The sequence below is a fragment of the Telmatherina bonti genome (genome assembly GCF_933228915.1).
Source record: "Telmatherina bonti genome assembly, chromosome: 14".
In the NCBI taxonomy this organism is placed as follows: domain Eukaryota; kingdom Metazoa; phylum Chordata; class Actinopteri; order Atheriniformes; family Telmatherinidae; genus Telmatherina; species Telmatherina bonti.
Window position 1 is genome coordinate 32913224 of NC_136612.1, and position 20202 is coordinate 32933425.

General features: G+C 38.5%; 2 protein-coding genes across 3 annotated transcripts; one reads left to right on the forward strand and one right to left on the reverse strand.

Annotated features, from left to right (window-relative positions):
• Positions 1 to 840: 840 nt before the first annotated feature.
• Positions 841 to 6030, reverse strand: tmem100a (transmembrane protein 100a). The gene is made up of 2 exons (XM_079252342.1): positions 5801 to 6030; positions 841 to 3030 (listed from the first exon to the last, which is right to left on the reverse strand). Exon 2 carries the CDS (start codon positions 2951 to 2953, stop codon positions 2552 to 2554), a length of 402 nt encoding a protein of 133 aa, XP_079108468.1. The 5' UTR covers positions 2954 to 3030; positions 5801 to 6030; the 3' UTR covers positions 841 to 2551.
• Positions 6031 to 7015: 985 nt separating this feature from the next.
• pctp (phosphatidylcholine transfer protein) lies at positions 7016 to 19036 on the forward strand. 2 transcript variants are annotated; one of them, XM_079252523.1, is made up of 6 exons: positions 7016 to 7159; positions 9739 to 9856; positions 14585 to 14664; positions 14746 to 14917; positions 15086 to 15153; positions 18442 to 19036. In XM_079252523.1, the coding sequence occupies exons 1-6, from the start codon at positions 7031 to 7033 to the stop codon at positions 18514 to 18516; spliced, it is 642 nt and encodes a 213-aa protein (XP_079108649.1). In that variant the 5' UTR covers positions 7016 to 7030; the 3' UTR covers positions 18517 to 19036. The 2 variants fall into 2 exon arrangements, with proteins under 2 accessions (XP_079108649.1, XP_079108650.1); XM_079252524.1 differs by lacking the exon at positions 18442 to 19036 and adding an exon at positions 17779 to 17945.
• The last annotated feature ends 1166 nt before the right edge of the window (positions 19037 to 20202 follow it).

The following is a 20202-nucleotide window of genomic DNA, read 5'->3' on the forward strand; positions in this document are numbered from 1 at the left end:
CCCCGTGTAGCCCCGCCCACTGACCACTCCCCTCTACATGTGAATTTAAGCTAGCTGCGTTTCCACTACTTTTTTGGCAAAATAAAAGTGTTTTGTTTTTTTTTGTAAGTTTTGACAACAATTGTTATTTGCAGGTGTTTCTATTGAACAGTGTTTAGGACATCAGTCTCAATTCATGTAAAATCTCGTCAGCCGGACAAGATTATACGGCTAATGGCTAATGCAAGGTGGTCATGTAGTGTTATTTTGGTGTTTTCTATGAGGTGCGGGGAATTTTCTATTGCTTTTCAAAGCTTTTCTCCCTCATTTTCATTTTGAAAACTCTGACATTTGCTGTTGTTCGTTGGAAACATCTGAAAAACCACCTCATGAGAGCGCCAAAACCTTTTAGCAATATTCGAGATTGTTTTCAAAATGTAGGAGTTTCCTTTTTTTTTTTATTGCGATATTTAGTTTTTGTGTAATTCTATGTGTAATGAAAACACAGCTACTGAAAACTTGTCCTGGATGAAGTGCACAAAGCACAAAGGCTTTTTTCATGATGCAGTTTAAATTATTTTATTTTAAAGAACTGTAATAAAATGGATTTTTTTTTATACTTCCGTACTCTGACAGCGTTTCTAACTATAACAAATTAAACATGTAGAATAGTTGAAAGGTATTTATGATAAATACAAACTTTCTCTGAAAAAGTGCTCATTCAAACCATGTTTTATGAACTAAACAAGTTGAGATCTTGCAACCAATCATGTTAGTTTTGTAAAGCATATTTATTTGAGAAATGTCATTTTTAAAAGAAAACTTGAGGATTACATGAATATTTGCACAAGTTTGAGGGAGTTATCTGTATTTGTCTCTTCATAATGTGTTTATACAGGTACTGTCCATTAAAAGAGAGGGGCGCATCTTTCTTTATGCCATTTTTATTGATTTATTTGAGAGACTTTAAATGGAGAATTTACTATAGACAGTTTTCCTTATAGTTTTTGGGTTCATTTTAAGTTATTAAACATTTTTTTCTATTTGTTCCTTTACTGTACTGGAAAAAAGTACCAAACCATGACCTTAAAACAAAGGAAGTGATATGCCACCAATATTTACATCCCCTCATTTTCCTAAAAAGCTTGGAAAGTTATGTCTATAAGGATTATTTATTCCTGAGATCTTTTCCCAGTCTTTACTGCCCCCATTTGACTGGAACCAGCTTCCAAACAGCAAAGTTTCCCTGCTCCAACACACCTGACTGAAGTTGATGGATCATTTTCCAGGTGTGTTGGAGCAGTTACACAACTAAAATTTGCAGGATAATGACCCTGGAGGACAAGAGTTACAGATCTCTGGTTTATAATGAGTTAAAACTGATTTAACTGAATAAATCTTTAATTTGTTCCCTTTTTGGTTCAGTTTCTGGCAGCTGATGTTGAAAAGAAAGTGACCTTAACTTGTGATTTTAAGATGCATTCATGCATTCTCACTTTATGTTTAATCCTCTGCAAACCTTCTTACATTCTGCCTCAGCTGTCATGATCAGGACACTCTTCCAAAAGAAATAAGTGTAATTAAAGTAAAGCTTATCAGTACAATAATATGCTGTACGTCTATGCACGAGGTAACTCATCACCTCTTACTCACACCAAAGCGCTTTAGTGACATTTCCTTTAAATATCTGTGAAATAAATGTATTTTTTTCTTGATAACTTTTTACAGTGATTTATAAGAAATTGCTAAAAGAATAAAAATGCCTTCCCCCCATTTTTGCATAACAACAAGACGTCATACTGATCTCACCACAGAAATCCTGCAAATCAGGCTCCAATAAACCCGATTTGTTCTGAAACACATATGAGTTAATAACGACTTTATTGAAACTCACAGCGACCCGCTGTCAGTTATTACATGCAACATTAAAATAAAACATACACAACATTCAATGTTTTGTGGAAGATGACGTAATAATACAGACGTGGTAATAGATGCAGTTTAATACAGAGTATGAAAGATCAAAGTGCTTTGACATAATACATATTTAAGGTGAAGCAGTCCGTGTCTGTGGATGACGGCTTGTGCCCTCGGACCAGACGTGCTGATCCCGTGTACCATAGTTCAGAACCATTACCTGTGAGGATTAAAAATGAGGCTTTATGAAAAAATATGTGCAAGTAAATGAGGTGTGAATCATTATGCTGGACTTTCCAGTTTCTGTTCTCCATCTTGGGCTTGTCTTTTACCCAATCCCTCCTGTTGCAATCAAAGCTGCTGCGAGCAACAGCAGATTAATGAGAGATTTCCTGAACACTGCTGTGCACAGCGGTATTTCATCTTAATTGTGATACATTCCTCTTGGCTGCATTCCCAGCTGGCCACATGCTTGATGTCTCTTTGACAAATAAATCCCATATAATGTCTTCAAAGCTTTGACTTGTGGGAATTTGTGGTCGGAGCTTTAACAGGTTGGAAATCCAACACATGCTGGATGGTATTAACCACCTTAAGGTTGAGGTTAATCCCTTAAAAACTCAAAAAGAAAGGGAAAAAAAGGGGTTGAAATCGTTCAAGTAAAGATGCTCCGATGATGCGCTACCAAGGCGGTTTGACTTTCCCGCCGCCGCTCCTTCTTCCGCTCCATCCTCACCTTCCAGCAGATGGCGCTGGACGCCAAAAGCAAAAGTCCGGCTGACAGGAGCACCAGCCCGAAGTAAGAAATCGTGGATCCGTGGGAGTTGAAGCTGTACGCCACCGAAGTGACCACGATGCCTGCGATGAGCACCACCACGCCAAATGGGACGGTGCAGCGATAGCAGGAGAGCTCCGTCCCACCGGTGGCGGCGCTCAGCTGGATTTCGTTAACCAGGGGGATGTTTACGGTCGTCATGGTGCCCGCAGGCCGCTCACCGTTGGCCTTCTCTGAGGTCGTTGGCGTTCTCATGGCGTCTTTATTAGCTTCTTCTGTCATGGCTTTGCGTTAACCAATCACAGATGGTCCCTCTTAGCTGCCCTTTCCCCCACTATTCCCCGTCAGGCTCGCCCAGTCTGTGGAGAAACACAGCGAGCAGTGACTCCAACAGTTTCTTACTCAACACAGAAAGGAAATGAGGCCAAAGCAGATGCTTTTTGTTAGAAATCAACACCACATTCCACATTTCGACACCACTCTCTGACCACCACACGCTGCTTTAATAAACCAATGTAACCTCTTTGCACAATCCCCCAGCCGCCTCCTGACCCAGTCAGAGGAGAGTGACGCAGGTCCACTCAGCCCAGCGTGAGCTGAGACATTCCCTGGAGGGAGCAGGATATGACATTACAAACTGCTCCGCGAAACGCAGAGAGCATTGAAATCACAAGCAATTTCACAACCGCTCACTCTCCTCCGCCCACATCTGCTGAGAGGAAAGCTGTGATTCAGATGCTGAGCGTCGAAAAAAGGTGCTGTTGCTGGTACTTCATGACATCCAGATGCTGCGCTTCAGGTCGGGGACTGCACGGGCAGAACTAGGGTCAGACCACCATGGGGTGAAAGCTACAGCTCACACAACGACTCGTCTGACAAGGTGTTTAAAGCTCAAGTCAAACCCCTTTTTCCAAATAAAGCTGCGTTAAATAGTGAATATAACCAGAATGCTATGATTTGAAAATCTCATAAACTCACATTTAATTCCCAACAGCACATAAACAACATATCAGATGTTAAAACTGAGATTTTTTATGTGAGTATGGGCTCATTTTTTAATCTTATGGTAGCAAAAGTTGGAACAGGGGCAACAAACGCCTGGAAAAGTAACTGGGACAAATAATAAACAACTGGAGTAATTAGGCTACAGCCAGAAATCCTGTGCTGTCATGAAACTTGGAAGATAAAACTGGGAAGTTGACTTGTTGTCATGCAATGACAAATGCTGCCAGCATAGCCGCATCCTTTGCCATCTTTCTACAGTAGCCCAGAGGAGACAAACCAAACACCGACTCAGGAAGGGAGTAGTACGCGTTTTATAGCAGCTGCTTGTAACCTCGCCACTAGACGGCGCTAAATTGTACAAACAGCTTCTTAACACGGATTGAACATGGCATCTTTTACATCAATTCCATAATCAATTAACCATTTGCTTCAGTCCATATTGAAAATATCAATCATCAATTTGTTTTCTTCTTCTTTCTCAGCAGGTCTTGCTGGTTTAAAAGGGGTTTTTCTCATCCCTTCAACCCCCAACTGATGGCTGCTCTGGTTCTGGTGGAGTTTTTCCTCTCCACTGTCTCCTTGTGCAGCTCAGGATGGTGTTATGAATCAAAGAGAAAATGATATGCAATCTATTAGCTGACTTATGAAATGGCAGATTTGTTTTAATCAGACTATAACTGGACTAAAATGAATTGTAAGGATTAGCACAGCGAGTTTAAAATACCTTGAGAGAATGAATGTTTTGCTAATCAAGCTGAACTGAATTACAGCTTCAGGAAGGACATGTTGGATTGTTTATTTTTGCTTTGGATGAACTAAGTTAGAAAAATATTTGTCTGGAGACTCAAAATGGACATTTTTCACCTCCGTGAAGAAATTGAGGAAATGTATAAAAGAGATAATAAAGTCAGGAGTTCCTGTGTTTCACACAAATGGAAGAATAAATGAAAAGCACCAGAGTTAGTTTGGAAGTGGACCAAGACCCGGCTTTTCAGGGTGCACCCATGTTCGGACTTTTTTAAAAGATCTACACGAAAAAATTAAGTTTATTTTCACATAAAACTGAACCTGTTTGGTGTCAACACAATAATTTCAAGGGTTTTAGAAATCTTTCTGCTGAAAACAGTCCTTTTTTCACTTCTTAAAGAAATTAAATACATTGTGAAATTATGTTACTGAAAATAAATCATCGGTCTTTATCGATGGAATTGATAAATAAATCAACAAGAAAACAGTAGAATAATGAAAAAATCTGTATTTTGTGGGAAACGTGATATGTTGTGAAGATTGTGCTGATTTTTATCTTAGTAAAAACCCTGCAGGAACTTAAAACACAAACAAGCATGTTAAAAAAAACAAACATGATGAAAAAAAAGTCACATTTATTCTCTGAAATGTTCTCCTGAGGAGTTAAATCTTTGGTTTTGCTCATTTCTACTCCCACAACATAAAACAGAAAATGCAGAGTAATAGAAATATTTGGAAGAATGTAATTGGCTTCTTTTTTTTTTTTTTTTTTTTTTTTTTTTTTTATAATTTCCACTTCAGCAAAGTTGTATTTCTTGTATTTAAGTAAATGAAAGACATTAAATCTTGAGCTCAAATGGCGTGAACTGCTTACTTTTAGGCATGTTTTTCATTATTTATTAGCTAATGCTCTTGTTTTATTACAGGAAATAACAGATAAATATATCTGTTTTATTCATGTAGATGCAAAAGTCTTAATTGTTCAGATAACAGAAGGTAGAAAAAAGTGAACAATCCGGCATTCGAAAGCAAATTCTTAAAGATAATTAATCAAAGTGTGATGATTAATTATTTTCCCTTGAACCATTTGTAATCATTTGGAGCTACAGTAAAAATGGCTGCAGGACAAACTGTGGAAATGAAGTGTAATCTAAGAAAACAGTAAGAAAATTTGTTTTAAAGCAGTGTTTTATTAAAAAGCCCTTTAATTAGATTCTCTAATAAAAAAAAAAAAAAAAAAAAAAAAAAAAAAAAGCAGGTAAAAACTGAGTCAGTTACATGTCGGAATAAAGGTTGCTTCTTTTTTGTCAGATAATTAAACTGGGAAACGTGATCGATTAAGGGTCCAGGAAGACAGAAAGAAGAAAAGTTGGTCACCTCGGAGCCGCTTTGCATGTCTGGAGCGATGAAGATCCCGTCTGCTGCAGGCAACTTGTCTGGAGGTGAAACACTCTCAGTCTGAATCTGATTTAAAAGTCAGCGTTGTTTTGCTCAGTGTGGCCACAAACAGCTTCTCTGGAGGCTGAATCTGACTCCCATTCATGAGAAATATGTCCTGTAAATCCTCAGGTTCGGATCTGGGGTCTGACTGACATCCCCAATGAGAAACTCTCCTACAAGTATCGATGACGGTGAGGTGAAGCTGGAAATCATCAGGGAAACTTACACATCCTGCTGAATAGTTCAGAATAAAACTTTGGCTAATATCATTTACAACAATATTTTCATTTCTTTTTATTTTAGTTAATATTTAGATTAACTAACATAATTAGACACACTTAATTATGTTGCTACAAACAGCTGGGCCGCTGCTAGCTATTTGGGTGCCCTAAGCATAAGTACCCCCTTAAAGTTTCTATAACATTTTAAAGATTTACCCAGGGTTTAAAATATATTGCATGCCTTAATTATATATTTGTGTATGTGTAAGTCAACCGTGCATGACATACTGTGCTTACAAACTTTTTTAGCAAATGCAACAGTTTGTGATCTGTTATTCCAGTTGTATAGAAATGGAAAATCTGTATTTATCTATTTCATTTTCTAAAGATAAACTTCAATATTGTTATCTCAAGCAATTCAGCGTTTACCGTCATGTGCATCTGAGCATTTTTCTCTCTTGAACAGAAAGAAAAGCAATAATTTAACTTGTGATTATGACTTTTTTCCTGCTTGCTCCCTGGCTTCCCAAAGTTTTAACTTGTTCTAGTTAGTTTCTGAAAAAAATGAAACTATTATCTCAACGCAGTTATCTTGAGATAATACAAGTACATTTGGCACTTAAATTTGAAACTGTATTTTTTCCAGAGGAAGGTGTGCCATGTGGTCCACATACAAAAATTGAATTTGGAGCAAATATAAATCTTTACCTAGTTTCCCAAAATGGTTTACTTTCAGTGCCCAAAAGCTGAATTTTCATAAGAAAATGCACAAACACATAATTAATTAATAAACTGATAAATTAATAAAACAAGCAAAGCAACAAAAAGGAAAAACTTGTTTCTTTGACTGAAAGTTGAACAGTCTTATTTTGAAAGCCCAAACCGGAAGTGCAATGTTCGTGCTTTGCTGCCAGCTGACGGGTGGAGCGAGACGAGCAGAGCCGTCATGTCGCTGCAGTTCACGGATGAGGAGTTCCAGAGCGCCTGGAAGGAGCTGGACGAGCCGCAGCTGGACGGAGGATGGGAGCTTTTCACCGAGACGATGGGAGTGAAAATCTACCGGTTATACGACAAGGTGGGGGGGTTGGTGGTGGTGGTGGGAAGGGGGCAATGCTGCTGCAGCAGCGACACTGAATGATGAATCCCTTTCTGTGAGGTCTGGTTTCCTCCGTGCAACCTGCAGCACCTGACCTCTCATTCATTCCGTCCCGGAGTTAAGTTGTCCGGTATAAAATGCAGGCATGTCGGCAGCGAGCAGCATCAGCAGGGACGTCCTGGCGGCCAGTCAGCGAAATGTCCGGAAACGAAGCCATTTCCATGGCTCAGAAACCGGCTGCACCGGTCCAGCTGTCACCTCGGGTAGTTTCAATCATTTCGGGTACTCAAAATGCTTGAAAAGAAAGATCAAGGCAGAATTGAAAATGCTTCTTAAAAAAAAAAAAAAAAAAAAACCCAGAATGCTTTCTCTAGCGATATTTAAACAAAGAAAAGCGAAGAAACTGAGGATGGTGGGAGCTGGACATGTTTTCCCAATGAGCCGCCCCTGGAAATAGTTGCAAAACTTTGCTGAAATATGTGAAAACAAAAGTGTAAAAACAATATTTAAGACAAAAACACTTCTAAGCAGGGCCGGATTAAAAGTGCAGAGGCCCCTGGGCCCAGCATGTTCCAGGGGCCCCCTTTCCCACTGCAACATTGTGAAAATTGTGAATGATACACTGTGAAACGACATTTTTAACACCTATCAGCCAATTGTTCCAATAGCAATAAACTAGACACTGTGGTGTAACTATCTGGCTTTTATGTACATTTTGTTTCATGTCCAAACTGCTGGTGTTTGCCCCACGTCGGCCCCACATTGACCCAAGGCGCCCTGGGCCTGTGCATATAATGCCTATTGGATAATCTGGCATTTGGTCAGACTTTCACTGTTTTAATCACAGTGTGACATGTCTTCTGTCATTTCCTTCAGTAGTAACTAGAAATAGTTCTCTGTTTAAATATGTTCCAAAGATTTTCTTTGAATGGCCATAACGTTTATTTTTACCTCCACGTGTCCAGTTCCTACAAATGTTTTAGGTACACGCTGCACTCCATGGTGAGATATGCCAAGTTTCAGCTCTTTTGGAATTACCTTGTTTCTGCAAAAGTACTTCTTTCTGCCAAAATGTGTCATATTTGGTGTTTTTAGTAGCTGCATCAGAAGAAATTAAATGTGTATTTATTTGTGATTGTAGCAGCCGTAAGAGCCTGGAGACACCACATGCCCATGCAAATTGCAAAATCTATGCACGTCAGGCCTCTAGTGGGCAGTAGACTTTGCAATGACACACCCAGGTGTGCGCCACATCCTTAAAAGACAGAAAAACAGCAGAAGTGTTGCGTGCTAACAGCTAGATATCTGTGACGGCATAAATGTTCCAGAAACAGACTTTGGTTTAACAGACTACATAAATTAAAAAGATGCAGCCGCACAAATGTGACATGGAGGTCGGCCATTGTTGTTGTTGTGCTTTTTGCGAGTTTGTAAACATTTGTAATTTCTGTGGTCTTTCCCAACCCAAACTCCGTTACCATGGAAACGAGAGGTCAGAATGCAGCAAACGTTGTTTTTTTGTTTTTCTTTTTGTTTTAAAGTTTATTTAAATGTCCGTAAATTCATTTAAAACATTGTCATTTGTCGCTGCCCTTATTCTTCAGTGTGTCTTTTATTTTGTCAGTCATTAGGTCAGTTCATCCACTAGTGGGCAGTGCTGAGTTCAGAGTTCACTTCCGTGTTTTGACACGGTAATGCTGTGCTGCCAAGTTGTTTAAAACCGTCTAAAAACAGCAGGAGAAGTAGAAGAAAATAACCACAAAGATTTTTGTTTTTTCTTCTGCGTCTTCTTCGGGTGCTTTTTCTTTGGCAGTTTCTGCGTTGCCTTCTTCCCGTTTCTCTTCTTCTGCTCTGGTTTGTTCCTTTCGCTGGTTGCGTGTCAGCTATACAACTTAACACTGCCCCCGTGATTTCTGATGGTATTGCTCCGTTTTCTGCGTCAAACGACGGATGGCTAAGCCCTCAGGAAACGTAGACATGCCCTGCGTCGAGCATAAAGGGGCCTTAAACTTGTTCGTTGCCAAGTTGTTTTTTATATGTTGACTATGTTGCCTTTTTTCCATTCTTAAATAATCAATAGGTGGGTGTGAAATGGCTTAAATGAAGAACACATTACTCTAAAATGTTCTGGACTCAAAGTGAGGGTCTGAAAAGCAGAAATATATCTGACTTTCTGTAGTTTTCCAGTCTGAGATCCATAACGTACATCTGATTCTGGTTCTTATCATGTCTGTCTGGGATTTCTCCTCAAAAATCACCTGAAAAACTTTGGTGATTAAGAATGAATGAAATCAATTCCACGTAAAACAGATTTTGTGTTATAAAACTCATAAAAACTCATCCAGTCTTCATCATTTAAGATAATTGCCTGAAATATTTTTCATTTCAGCGCATTGTAAGAATTTGGGTTTTGGATAAATCCCCCAGTCTTCCCCACTGCGAGGGAGGGTGTGACGCAGCCTGGCTGTAATCAGAGTTGTGTGGTTTGGGATTAGTTTCTCAGTGTGGGTGCGGTTTTGGCTCGCAGTTGGAACACACAACTCATGTGCTGTTTGCAGGAAACTGGACTTTATGAGTACAAAGTCTTCGGTGTGCTCGGCACCTGCACTCCAGAGCTGTGTGCAGACGTCTACATGGACCTGATGTATCGCAAACATTGGGATGGATATGTGAAAGGTAAACACACTCATGGTCCTTCTGTTTAGATCCACCTTCCCTCCATTTGGCTTTCAGAGTAAATCAACTTCAACTTGTTTCTGACCTTTAACCTTAATTCTCATAATGTTTTACTTTGTTTTATTCCTGATCTTTGCTTCCATGCACATCTGCAGAAACAAGCAGGTAACTGTAGTGAAGTAAACATTATTGTAGTTTATGTAGTTTTTTGTTTTTTTTTACCTCCATTGACTGTTTTAAGGATAATGTTGTCTGTAGTGATACAAGTTTTTTTTCTAGTTCTAGTATTAGCATGTTGTTTCACTCCAAAACAAAGTAAACGAGTTTAATTTCTTCCCAGTTGTTCTTATCAGGTTGGAAATAGTGTTATAAGTTAAAGGCCAATTGTAGAAGGAGTCTGATTAAAATCAGTGCATTTGAAGTAACATCATGAGCAAAATCATATTTATATTTAATAAAGAAAAAAAATGACTCCTATATTACTCAGCATGCAGTTCGGCTGCAGACGTGCAGGGATGGGTGTGTTTGTGGAGATGCTGACTATGTGCCAGTAAAAGTTGTAGAAAGTTTAAAGGGGTGCTATGATGGTATTTGGAGTTTTCTGAGCTTTCTACAGTGTTACAGTGTTGAATCCTCATCAGACATGTGAACGGCACTGTTTTTTATCACCTAAAGGCATGTTTGAGTTTGAGTTCCAGCACTCTCTCTGTTCGGTTTCCATGGCAACGAAAAACGCGTCGTTTTCGAGAGTTTTTTCTACTTGGAAATCCTTGTGACGTCCCGGGGGGTAAGGTTCGGTGATTGGTTACCTTCTACTGGTTAACAAGGGCATGTACAAATACATCAGGCGGGTGGAAAACGTGGGATAAAGTTATTTCCAACGATGGCTGGTGAGTTCACCAAAGAGAGACATCCTGCTGCATTCGTTGCTGTGGGTTGCTGTTTTCCACTTCGTTTTCAGGCTCTGATTCAGGTTCCAACATGTAGGGCTGTATGCTATGTGTTGACATTGTATTTTGTTTTTTTAGTGAGTTCATATGAGCCTAATCCTTCTGTTTATGAGATGTTACAATGACGGTGAAAGCAGTTGCGGTGCGCGCTCCCGATGCAGTGCAGTGGCGGGAGGCGGGGCTTAATGCGGAAGAGTCTCAATCCACTCGTTTTGCCCACAAGCTGATCTGACAGCCTACGGAGAGGGTCGGCTGAAGTAAATAAAGCGATTTGTGACAATAACTCGATCAATCCCAGCTCTTCTGGTCTCAGAAATAAAAATAAATTAGCCTGAAATGCACATAATAGTTCCACTTTAAATGATAAGGCAGCAGGCATAAATGACATGCAATATCTTATTTTATTTAGTTTGTGGAATAAAAAGTAAGAGACTATCTTAAAATATTGACTTAAATCAAATCAGGTTTTATTTATAAAGCACTTTCCATGAAAAAAAAAGAAGCAGCACAAAGAGCTTTTCAGTCGAGCAGGACGATACTGCAAATATTGATGTCAGTACAAAATGAAGTAGATATTGCTGTTACTGATACAATATCAATACAGTTTGCTTGAAATTTAACAGGGGTTTAATGATTTTCCCTTTAATTATTGATCCTAATTCTAATCATAATAAAAGACAGAATGAGGAATTTTTTATTTTTAAATAAAACATTTTATGAACAAATTAAAGGCAGAATCGAGACATCTAAAATAACACACCACCTAAAAAAAAAAAATATATATATATATTTCACCAACTGTTTCCAGTTCCTGTTGTGGTCTGACATGTGACCCTTATATCAAAATCAGATTTAAATGTGTTTAGTTTGTTGTTTTTTCTTCTTATATAAACAGATTAAATCTTTAAATCACCAACGTTGACTTACACAACGTTGACAAAACACCAACATGCCCAAAATCAGCTTTTCTTGCTAAATTAAAGCCAAATTCATATTTTTAAACAGCGTGAGTCATGATTTTGTATTAATATGTTTAATATGACAAAATTAACATATTGATTCCACAAATCAATCTCTTTGGAATAATACATTCATTTTGACTTTCCTAAATGTTTAGGGATAAAACAAGTGGACTTGTTTTTAAATAAATCTACAAAAAACAATGAAGCCCACAAGACACTGGTGGTGCATCACTTTATTGGGTCAGACTGGAAAATTGAGCCACTCTTTGGTTCCACATCTTGTGAACTTCAGGTGAAATTATAGCATAAAAAGAATATCTCAGAGTCTGCCCTGAGAAGGGGTGAGCAGACATGTTCAATCATGAACATTTCCAACCCAAAACAAGCAATCTATTACTACAAATTAAATCAGAAAATAACAGACTTGTGGTAAACTGTTGCCATTTTATTGCCAGAACATGGGCAAAATTGTAAAAAAAAAAAAGACCTGACACTCCTTTATGTGATTGAGTCCAGTACCTTTAACTGCAATCCATTCTTCCTTGTAATGATGACATTGTAACTTATTATAGCAAAGCTGTGAAACTGTTTCCTGTAATATATGAGTGTATTTACCTCCAGTCGCCTGTAGGGGTCCTCTTGTATAGGACCCCCTTTAAGTTAGATTTGAAGATGAGAAGATAAGATCTATTTAGTTGTTTTTGTGGAAATACCTCTGTTGGCGTCATGCTTGGCAGAAAATTCAACAAGAAGGTGTGGCAAAATATTTTCTTTGCTACTTCATCAATAGTTAAAGATCCAGTTAATCTTTTCTGATCAGCCAGATCCATGTATATTTTCCACCTGCAAACAAAGTTTCCCTTTCCTTCCTCCTTTTTCACTGCTTGTCATCCTCTCTGGGAACAGTTGTCGGGAAAAGAGCAAAGTTCCCAGGAACTCATTACAATGCACCATTATGGATGAAATTCATGAGACTTCGTTGCATTACGTCGTCATGGAAGAATTATGTTTTTGTGCTGTTAAAAGTAGCATGAAGAGAAAATGTTCTGGCCTTGCAGGATCGTTGTGTGCTCTGCATCCAAGGTCTTGATAAGCTTGTCCTTCTGGCTTCTGATTACTGTTTATTGTTTAGATGTCCTGAGGAACTCTTTCTTTTTTTTTTCTTTTTTAATTTATTAGGGACCATGTGCAATTTTGAACAAACTTGCCATTTGATGAATTATACTAGTTTCCCTTTGGCTAATTCACATCTGTATTCCCAGCAATGGGCACAAAACAAGAAAAAAAACATACGAATACCATTTACAGTTACACCCCCCCAACCCAACCAGACACATTTTGTCAGAACCATAAAAAAAAAAGAAATGCAAAAGGCTCAAATACAGAGAGATGATACGTGTCAGTGATCAGAGTTGGTGCTTTTAGTTAGATTTAAAACACTTCATGGATGTGCAGCTCTTTATTTTGTCACATAGACCCACATTCACATCAGCCTTTTTGATTCAAATCCGAGTCCGTCCGCTCGGAAAGTCGCTTCGTTTGGGGAAGTGCGAATGTGCCAGACGAATTCTGATTCGGATCAAAGAAATGGACTCGGTCTACCAACTAACTCAGGTCTCAGCTCGTTTTCAAGCGGACCAAATACAGGAAGCGGATGACAAAAAAAAGTCACTTCCTGCATTTGGCATAGCATTGCATTGTGGGTAAATCCATAGCGATGGCGTTAGGGGCCTCTGCCTGGTCTGGTGTTCATACTGCGTCCATTGTTGCAGTGTATTTCTGCAGGATACTTGCATAAGACACAATAAAAAACCCAAACTAGCGATAGTTTAGTCTCCATGTTGAACTTGCAGGTGGAGGAAACTTAATCTTTTCTTCATGCGGGTCTTGTCCTCTCTTTTGCTAAATACTTCTGCAGCAACACCTTTGGTGAGAATGGGGATATATTATTCTACTGGTTTGGCTGGTTTGACCAAAGTGCAGCGTGAACAGTTCGCATGGATACATTCCCCCACAACTCAGCCGAGTCTTCAATCGGACTAAATCTAGTGGACTATCCTGATGTGAATGATCTCTTAATGACATAGCATTACACACACTTTATCACTAAAGTCCTTTACACACCAGGACCGATGCAAATAAACACAAATAATTCTGAGGTGAATTATAAACATTTTCTCTCTATGCACACCAAGTGCGAAGCAAAGTTGCAAATAAATGATGAAAATTCTTCAAGAAACGATCAATCTGGATTCCACATCAAGCTTCAGCAACAGTGTGCTGATGTTGCAAAAGCAAAGACAGAAAGAGGCGCTGGGTTCATCCTGTTCTAGAAAAGAGAGGAGAACTTGGGTAGTTTCATTGTTTTAATTCAGGATCTGAACCTGGCTGCTTCAGGACAGACTTTAGGACATCTGTGGGACAGCTGAAGGATCTGTTTTAGCAGCTAGCTGCTTGTTTTAAGAACAGAGAAGAAATGGTAAAGATGCTCGGTCATGTTGATACAAAGTTTGAATGAAATAGCAGTGAAATTGACACTTGGATAGCTCGTTGTCTATCAGTCAACATGCCTTCTCTGTCGGATGCAAATATTAAAAGAAGTTTACCTCAGTTTGAATAAATAAAACTTATTTTAATATTTGCTGGACTGAATATCGTTACTGATGTGAATGTTCACATTGACTTTACACTGATCCAATAAAAATATTGCCATGTGAATTATTCAGACAAAACATTCGGAGTAGATGTGTAAAGGCCTTTAGAAGAGGATCATGGATCGACACTTTTATCTGCCTTTCACCTTTTATTTCCTTCAGAGCTCTATGAGAAGGACTTCAGTGGACAATCTGCAATCTACTGGGAAGTGAAATACCCATTTCCTCTGTCCAACAGAGATGTATCCTTCAAGTCTCAGTTCTAAAAGAAAGCGGTTGAGTATCCTTTTTCATGGCGTTTTCCCTAACAGTTTGACTCTCAGTATGTGTACGTGAGGGAGCGGAGAGACCTGGATGTAAATGGCAGGAAGATCTGGGTGATCCTGGCCAAAAGCTCCCCAGATACGCCGTGTCCGGAGAAGAGCGGCGTGCTGCGGGTCAAAGACTACAAGCAGAGCGTCGCCCTGGAGAGCGACGGTGCCTGCGGAACCAGAGGTGACATATCAGAAACATAACTAACCCTAACTGCACAACAACATGGCAAAATGCCCTTTTAAACTTAAAGACTCCTGTTGACGTATGATTTCAAGTTTGTAATTCAGACTGTCTTTACCTTTATTCATCATTAGTTGCTTTTTTTAAATTTTTTTATTTGCTTTTCAGTTTTCTTGAATTACTTTGACAATCCAGGAGGTATGATCCCAACATGGCTGGTAAACTGGGCAGCGAAGGTGAGTGTGTGCACTTTTTTCTAAATCCAGTAAAAACAAACAATACATGCATAAATTATAAGGAGCTTTACATGAAGAATAAAAAACATCTTGGAAAAAATCAAGACTTTAAGAAGCATAAGGGGCAAAGACTTATCTGTCTGAAGTAAATTGTCCTTATTTGCAGATTTGAGTCTGAATTACAAAATGAGCTTTCAGGCGGTGTGGCGTCACATTTAATCGCACTTGTTACCTGTTCAGCATCATTTCATAACATGCATTTGGAATAATTGTGTTCAGTCTCACTCTTCCCTCTTCATTCACTGGCCAATCAGTTGAACTTTCCTCGTGAATATTAATAAGACTTCCTGAAAGAGAGACATTAACTCTTTACGTTAAAGTTTTCATTCCTGTTTAATTCTGAATAAAAGTTAATTCTTCTTAAACTGGTGAAAAATGACCATATAAACACCTTATTCAGAATAAAAAAATCTATTTGGAATGAAACTTAATTCTGAAATAAGTGGCCGGTTTTAAATCCAAACAGATTTATTCTTCTATCATCTAAATGTTAATTCCTCTCTAAGTTAATTCCAATCGTTCAGTGCATACTTCTTACCTTGTCCCGTCACAATGACGGACATATTCCGCGCGTTGTTTTACCTCCCATGTTCGGTAGTCAATCTTCCTTCTCAGCTGCTTAAAAATGTGAAGTAGTATGCTTGTGTCGAGCTGCTCCTTCAAAATTATAATCAAAATAATGGCAATACTGGTACTTACTAGGGCTGTGACGATATGCTTTTGTACCGATTCGATTCCGATTTTTTGGGTGCCGATTCGATTAAAATTGCGATTCTCACAATTCTTTGATATTTCTTATTTTTGGAGACTAAAAACAAAAAAATGGATAAAACTTTTTATTTTGCTCGTCGTTTTTCTTGATTTCATTTAGGAAAAAACAGCGAGTAGCCAGATCATCATTATGCTGCTATAATGCCCAAAAAGGCAAGTAAAAAGATCAATAAAAACAATAAAAATGACAAAACTTTTATCATGGATTATTTTTATTTGAAAAAAAAAAATCGATATTAAAATTGTAAAGCAACAAAAAAACTTTTTTTTTTTTTTTTGTATTTTTCTGTTTGATTTTCCCACCCTACTTATTATGTAGTTTTCCATGTTATGACCAAAAGGATGACAAGCTAAACTTTGTATATTTTTTGTTAGGCATAAGTTTGTCACACCCGCCCTCAACAGCAGAATAAAGTAAGGACGTGTTTCCATGTTAACCTCGACTTGGAATTATTATTTCCATGTACACTTGGAAGAGGATACTGTTAGAAATTTTTTAATTCAGAAATATTTATTCAGAATTGAAAAAACATCATGTAACTGTACCCATTGTGTCGGAAATACTCCCATCTAGTGTTGAAATTGTGCATTGCGTTCAAACGAGTAACAGCCATTGCAGCAACGGTAGCCACCATGTATCAGAAAGCCTCAGCTCTCATAGTGGCGGTAAAGGCTGACTAACAGCAAGTGGGAAGGCTTTATAAGCTGTTTTTACTGTGAAAAAAAGGCAGGCGTTTATCGTAACTTTGAAAATTGCCAAAATCACGTGAACGTCCACTTCTGTAGCAACGAGGCTGTTGTATTTTAGCAGGATCTACTGATGCGCTACATATGCTATTAGTCGGATTTTAATCTCAACTACGATCTGGGTTTTCAACGATCATAAAAATAAAAGGGTGTGATAATTTTTTTCTGTGCAGCTTCCTCTCCTGCTGTCTTCAGCTGCTAATCGAGCGTCTCTGGCGTTGCAGCGCTGTGCTGTAAACTCCTCCCACAGCCGCTTTGCTTTCATTCAGACACTGTTGCCAACTTGGCGACTTTCTCGCTAAATCTGGCGACTTTTTTTGTTACAAGCGACAAATCTAGCAACTTTTACTGGAGTTATTAGAGACTTTTCAGGTGTTTTGGCGACTGACTTGAAGGCACATATTGTTCTGCAGTTACTGTAAGGAAGGAGCAGCGGGAGCCTCTCCCGTCCTAAAGCACTCCCAGGCGGCCAGTCTCAGTCGGCTCCGGCTGCAGGTCAATGTAGAATAACTGCAGTAGGTTGTGGAAGTTCACCTAAACATAGTTTATACCGTTGTCAGTGACAACTGGCTGCATTATTTTCCTATACATAGTTCGGCGAGTTAAACACTGTAATATCCCTTCGTTATTGGGCGTTACCATAGCAACGCGTTAACCAGCTGGTTCAGATCAGCCGTCTGAATGGTGAACAGGTGAATGAGAGAAACGCGCTGTAGCCTGACAGCGGTTGTTTGGCATAAAACGTACATTGAGGCCAACATGAAATAGTTCATATATAAACGGTAAAAGCAGATTAAACAACTCTGAACCGTCCATTAGACAGTTATAATGCACGACTCGGAGTCTCGAACACCACGACGCGCAGCGTTGTTTAAAAATACTGGATAATTGTGTTAAATAATTGAGATTTCAATTTCAGTCAAAATAATCATGATTATAATTTTTGTCATAATCGAGCAGCCCTACAGTGCGGCTGACGTACTTCTGGAGGAAACTCAGCGTCCTTTTTTAAAATCTTTCTCCCTCTTGCGCTTCTTCCCCCTTTAGGAAGGCTAACTCCGTGTTGATCCTCCTGTTGTGGATGCTCCTCCGGTCATGGTGAAATGATGGTTAAAACGGCTCCTGCTTTTTAAATGCACCAACTATCATACCATGTTGCAATCCTCAAGTTAACTGGAGAATCCAGTTACAGCAGAGACGGTCTGCTGGTGGGACAGGGTGCCAGGTGGAAAGCTCGGCATTCCCGCTCCACTTCACAATGCTACTATGAAACCGAGGGGTTGCATACAAACCAGCGAATTCAGCCCAGCAGCTACACTGAGACATTAGTTTAAACCTCTACTAGGAGCAACATTACTAGGAGATTTTTTTACTTGTCTGTTAGAAGAGATACATTTACATCCTCTGATGTGGAAATAATTTCCCACAGACACATGTGAGTCTGTGGAATGTGCATGTGTTCAGTGCTGACCTGCTGAAACGTATCTTTGATGTTGGGTGTTCGGAGTTCAGTCACAGACCTCCTGAAAGCTCCATCCCTGCCTGCCTGCTTGACGCTTTTTCATCCTTATTGTTTGCAGATGTGCTGCAGGATGACGTCAGCATTTCCCCTTTATGTTGCCCCTCCTAGGTGGGTCAACTTGGCACATGTTCTCATGACGCCTGCTAACTGAGATGCTCTTTGTTTGTTCTGTTTTTCTGGTTGAGCAGAGCGGGGTCCCGGGTTTCTTAACGGACATGCAGAAGGCCTGCAGCAACTACAACAGCTACTGCCAGAAGAAGTGAATGCAGCTGATGGCTTGTGCTAAAGGACTTCAGTTTTTAAGGAGTAATTTTTGGGATGTACATGAGGTAGATGTGGCATGGTGTGAGGTGCTGCTGGCTGTTGTAACTCAGGCATGACGTGCATGACCGGTTCCGATATGCTGTATAAACCAAACACTTTGGTATCTCATTTGTGCTGTCATAAGCTCCTCTCCCTTCAGGGTTTAGGGGCTATTATCAATGTTTTTATCAGACATTTCCACAAAACAAAGTGCATCAAGCTGCCTGTGTTCCACTGAGTTTCCTAAATTTCTTGTTTTGTGTTTTTTTACCATTCATTTTTTTTATAAAAAGTATGCAATACATTTTAATGCAACTTTAATCACACTGGAATATTTTTATTGTCTGTTTCAATTCACTGGAATTAAATTATTTGCACAATCATTGCTAAACTTTTACAGGGTTTCAAATCTTGACTTATGTAAAAGTTCATAAAATAAAACATGCTGTTTTATCTAGGATATTATATTGATTTAGGCAACATCGGAACCTCTTACCTCCTGCTGAGGTGAATAAGGTTTATTGTCATAATGAATGGACTATTACTGTGTAATATAACTGTGTTATCAACACGAATAAACTTGAATGCTGATTCCTATGTGTGACCTATATTTGAATTAGTTAAATTGATTGATTGTATGACTATGATCTTTTTTTTTTTTTTTTAAAAACTAATTCACCTTTACACTATTTATTTGTTCATTTTATCACATTTAAAAAAAAAAAAAATTCCTAAATACTTTTAAAGTATTAAAATAATTTTTGGGGGATATTAATATATATTATTTTGTAAATTTACCAATTATGTTTAATGCATTTATTATAATTTTTGGGTGCATTTTTAATTAAAAAAAATTATATATATTCACTACATTAAACGTTTTATATTACAATAACTTTTGAACTAATTAAAAGGTTTGTCATTGGATTTACTTCTTTTTCATAAATTCTTAAATAAGTTTGCCCCGGGGGTTATTTATTTTTCATGTTAGTGCTTTATATTACCTTTTCAGAAAGGAAACCCACTAATGCAGGATGTAATTGGCCTACTTATGCCACAAAAAGCTAATGTTTTCTATGAAACGGTGTGTGATTTAAAATATAAGAATAATTTAGATAGACCCAAGGTTTTTCATAAGTAATAATTCTGCCCTCTGGTAACTGTTTTATTTATTTATTCTCATAAATACACACCTATTCTGACAATGTGGTCATATTTGCCGTCGAGCTAGCTAGTTAAATATCTTGCACGCATGCGCACTACACAGCCCGTTTATCGTCAGTTGTCCTGAGCAGGTAGAGGGTCCGCTGCAGGTAAGAACTTTTATTTATGAAATTGAAAATATTCAGTTCCTATGTACAACCTTAAACGTGCCTGGTGAGCGTTTTATTATTTGTGTTTATATAATTAAAAAGAAATCGTTTGTACGTCCTGGACAGACGTGGGAAAAGTTTACAACCACCTGCTGCTACATTTAAGGTATATTTATGTCTACATGGACAACAAACAAAGCAAACGTTAATTTACTGGAAAACCAAGGTAATGACAACAAACCCTGCTGTTTAAAGTTAATAAACATTGCCGGTATATTATTAAACAGCAGTTCTTTAGCTTTCAGTGGGACACGAAGACAAACAGGTGACGCT